The sequence below is a fragment of the Fulmarus glacialis genome, unplaced genomic scaffold, assembly GCF_000690835.1.
Source record: "Fulmarus glacialis isolate BGI_N327 unplaced genomic scaffold, ASM69083v1 scaffold18122, whole genome shotgun sequence".
In the NCBI taxonomy this organism is placed as follows: Eukaryota; Metazoa; Chordata; class Aves; order Procellariiformes; family Procellariidae; genus Fulmarus; species Fulmarus glacialis.
Window position 1 is genome coordinate 1,323 of NW_009197374.1, and position 3,729 is coordinate 5,051.

Below are 3,729 nucleotides of genomic sequence, written 5' to 3' on the forward strand. Positions count from 1 at the left end.
AAGAACTGCCACATCGCTCTCATTAGCGTTAAAACCAACCTCCCCAACAGGTGAGCGCAAAGGACAACATCCGAGATTTGCTGATATTAATAATTCCCAAGCGGTAGGTAACCGCATTGTTAAACCTTTCCGTCTCCAGGTGTGGGTTTCTACAGAACAAAAATACTTTTCACTGTTCATTTTTTCCACTAAGAAAACCAAAATCTTTTATGGACAAATTCTGTGTTATTCCATGCAATGTTCATCTTTGGCATCAGTCCTCATTTAAGTGCTGTACTCCTGGGATATCAGAGCTTCTTTTAGGCATGGAAACCTTTAGCTTTGTTTAAAGCCAGAAGATGGCATTCTTGAGAAAAGGCTTGTAAAGAGAGAAAACGTCTTTTATTAGAAAATGCCTTTTATTAGGCATATTTCAGCTTAATCCATACCAGATAGGCTTCTTTAGCGCTTGACTTTCTTGCCTTTTGACCTTTAGTAAATAATTATTGCTATGTGCATAACGGCTGTGTCGGCTGACGTGTTCTCTCTGCCCAGCATGCTGCCCAAGGTCATGAGCAAGTTTCTGAACAGCACCCTTCAGAAAGTGCTGCCAGGTCTGGTAAGTCCGATCCTCCTCCCACCCTTGTTTCCCGGAGATCATCTCCTCCTCCTCCTCCTCCTCCTCCTCCTCCTCACTGCACTGTACCAGGTTTCACAGTTTCGCCACACAAAGGAGCTTGCAGGCTGGTAAAAGGGAGCGTTTCGAGCAATTATTGGTTTTATGCAGTCAACGCCCGCAGCAAAGGCACTGTCACTGCCTAAAGCCTCCTCGTCCCAGCCCCGCGGTTAGGGATGCGATGCTCGGACAGAGCTGATCTCGATGCTGAGCGCGCTTGTTCCTGAAGGCTTGTCAAAGGGCAGACTTGCAGCCTCTTAACACGTGTCATAAAGTTGGTTTGGTTTAGTCAGGTATCTGTGGCGGGTCTGGCCCTGTTCTTTGCTCAGCTTAAGGCAGGTTTACTCCAGAACAACCTAATTCAACCAGGGCCAGAGAAAACTGAGGCAAGCCCTTGTCTGGGTAATTAATAGTGGAGGGTCCTGTTGCTTCAGGGTGGGAGTTGCGCTGGTCTGGCAGCCGCAAAGCTCTGCTCCCACCAGAAGCCTCTGTGCAAGGTTTTTCACACCTTTGTTCTCGCCCTACAGCTGTGTCCAGCTGTGGATGCAATGCTCAACCTTGTGAACGCAAAATTCACCGCCATGACTTGTAAGTTGGCATCCATTCACCCACCTCACCCATCTCCTTCCCTTCCCCTGGCAAGGGGGAAGCGCAGGTCTGTCACCGAGGATAGACAATCTGCTGAGCCCTGACGGGGACCAGGCCGGGACAAACCCCGACGGGGGCCACACGAATACCCACCCCCTCCTCGGTGCAGACTCGGGAGAGCCTGGCACCACAGAGCCTTGCAGGGGGGCAGGAGCCCACCGAAGCCGTAAATGGCACGTGGCACTGGTGAACCAGCGGTTTGGTGCTGGTGAGCGCTCTCCCCGCGGCGCAGAGCATGCACCTTCTGGTTAAGCATCCCTCTTTGTTTCCACGCAGCCGAGATTCCTCTTGGGACTGCTGGGACCCTCCAGTATGCTTTGCTGAACCCCCCAGTGACGACTGAAACTTCCATAGAGCTGGATTTGAAGGTGAGTGCTGCTGCCTGGCGCCAGGCCTCGGAGTGGTGACATTTCTGACATCCATTTGCTTGGAGGCGTTGTCCTTCTCAGCTCTCCTGGGCAGCAGAGGCTTTGGGAGGGGTGCAGACATGTGCTGGTTGCATTATATCACCCAACCGCCTCCTCGGCTCATCATTTTCTATGGAGTTTGTTGCTCCATTTCGTTGCTGAGACTACAGAGCGAAGCATGCAGTACCTTGTACCTGGTCCAAACGCAAATCCTGGAAACGGACCTGTGCCCTCTGACACGGCTCTTCTTACGGATCCCTTTAGACCATTCTCCACCAAAAGGAGGGAAAGGAGGTTGACCTTCCCATGGACCAACCATCTCTTGCTTCTCTGCCACCGAAGAGGGATGCTGCTACCCAGCTCATCCTGTCTGCAAACTTCCTGAGTGCTGAGCTCTCTATTCTGGCGGCGTCCTTCAACCTGGACATCAGCAATAACATGGTGGGTGGTTTGGGCTTGAGATTTTCCTCAAGAAACCACTAAAGAAATCTACACCCATGCTCAAGGCAGATCCATGTGCCTGCACCTCTTCCCTTTCCCATGTCAAACTCCCCACCACCCAAGTGAGTTCATCAAGTCCCTGTCCTGTGATACTTTCTCAACAGGTTCTTGGGCTTCCCCCACTGGTGACCACGATGCTTGGAGGCCTCATCCCCGAGGTGGGTGGACTTTGCTTGATCCTACTGGTCTGTGGGTCATCTCAGGCTACTTATGGCAGCAGATAATGCTGCTCTCCATTCACAAGGACATGCTGGGTACCTCAAGGTCAAACTGGTGCTCTCATTATTTTATTAGTAAAACTTTTATTAATGAGATTATTTAAGGGACATACTATTGAGCAGTATGGACCAGCTTGACTAACTCCTGCTGACTTTGGTGAATGTCACTGATGCTCAGCACCCCCCAGAGCAGTGAACCGGGAAGGAAAGTTTGCTTTGACTCTCCACAGATTTCCACAGTGCTGCCTCCATCACAGCCGGTGGTGATTGAAATGCGAGAAGCAAAAGCACCAGTGGTGACCATAACCCCGGACAAAAGCTTTGTGCAGCTCTTCAGCACTGCCGAGTTTTGGGTTTCCCCTTCAGACTCTGCTCCCGAATCCCTCTTCGTCCTGGATGTTGTGAGTTGAAGCCTTTTGCAGCTGGCGAGGGCTGAACGTGGTTGCCCTTGCCCGGAGCCAGCAAACCCACACCAGCACCGGAGCGAGAGATGCGGGACAGCGGGCAGGGACGTCCGTCGGGGAGGATGCCTGGCTGGGGGGTCCTGCGGGGCTGGAGCAGTTGGGGGGGACCAGGGTCCTGGTGGGGACTCCCTTTCCCTTTCCCCTTGCAGCACAGCAGCCTGGAGGCGCAGTTTGCCATTGCAGAAGAAAAGCTGCAGCTCTCCCTCGCTCTGCAAAGGTAACGCAGCTGCTGGTCCCCAGTGCCACCACCAGCAGAGTGACAGTCCCTGGGCTGCTGGGAAGGCCACACGCTGCATCTCACCCGTGCATTTTCAGAAGGAACCTTTGCTGTCTCTGCATGATGTTTCTATAGTTTATACTAACAGCTTTTTAAAAATAGATGAGGGTCAACGTGACATAATCCAGCTGAGCTAAAACCTGTTTGGGTTTTTTGCTCTTTAAGTTTGAAGAGCTGAACTTGGTTCAGGACGGAGAAAATGCTCTCGGTGGGAAGCAGCCCCTTCCTGGAGGGAGGCTGCCGGAGCCTCGGCACCGCTGGTGCAAGGGGGAGGTTTGCTGGGGGCCAAGATCTGGGCGAGGAGTTTGCGAGGGTGACAGGGCAGCTTGCCGGGGGCTGCGGGAGGCAAATGATGCTGTGCCTTTCTTCTCCCTGCAGTCTGTCTCGGGTGGCCTTGGCTTCGTCCTCCCTCGGGACGTTTGACGTGAGTTGGGCTGTCTGCGCCGTGCGTGGGGCTGGGGTTGCCGCTGTGAATCTCCGCGCTGGCGGTTTGTCTAATGCTGTACCAGGAATTCCCTCCCCAGAGCCCCATCCCGCTGCTTTCATTATCAGTAACAGA

The 3,729-nt window shown here is 53.0% G+C and overlaps 1 protein-coding gene across 1 annotated transcript in view; it reads left to right on the forward strand.

Annotated features, from left to right (window-relative positions):
- The window catches only part of BPIFB6 (BPI fold containing family B, member 6), a gene marked incomplete at both ends in the record, with an annotated part of 4,611 nt that extends 1,017 nt beyond the window's left edge, over positions 1-3,594 (forward strand). Inside the window, 8 exons of the mRNA XM_009572530.1 lie at positions 535-598; positions 1,183-1,243; positions 1,580-1,671; positions 1,975-2,151; positions 2,316-2,369; positions 2,660-2,830; positions 3,043-3,110; positions 3,549-3,594. Coding sequence (XP_009570825.1) covers positions 535-598; positions 1,183-1,243; positions 1,580-1,671; positions 1,975-2,151; positions 2,316-2,369; positions 2,660-2,830; positions 3,043-3,110; positions 3,549-3,594 — 733 coding nt within the window. The remainder of the gene's footprint in view (positions 1-534; positions 599-1,182; positions 1,244-1,579; positions 1,672-1,974; positions 2,152-2,315; positions 2,370-2,659; positions 2,831-3,042; positions 3,111-3,548) is intronic.
- Positions 3,595-3,729: the final 135 nt, after the last annotated feature.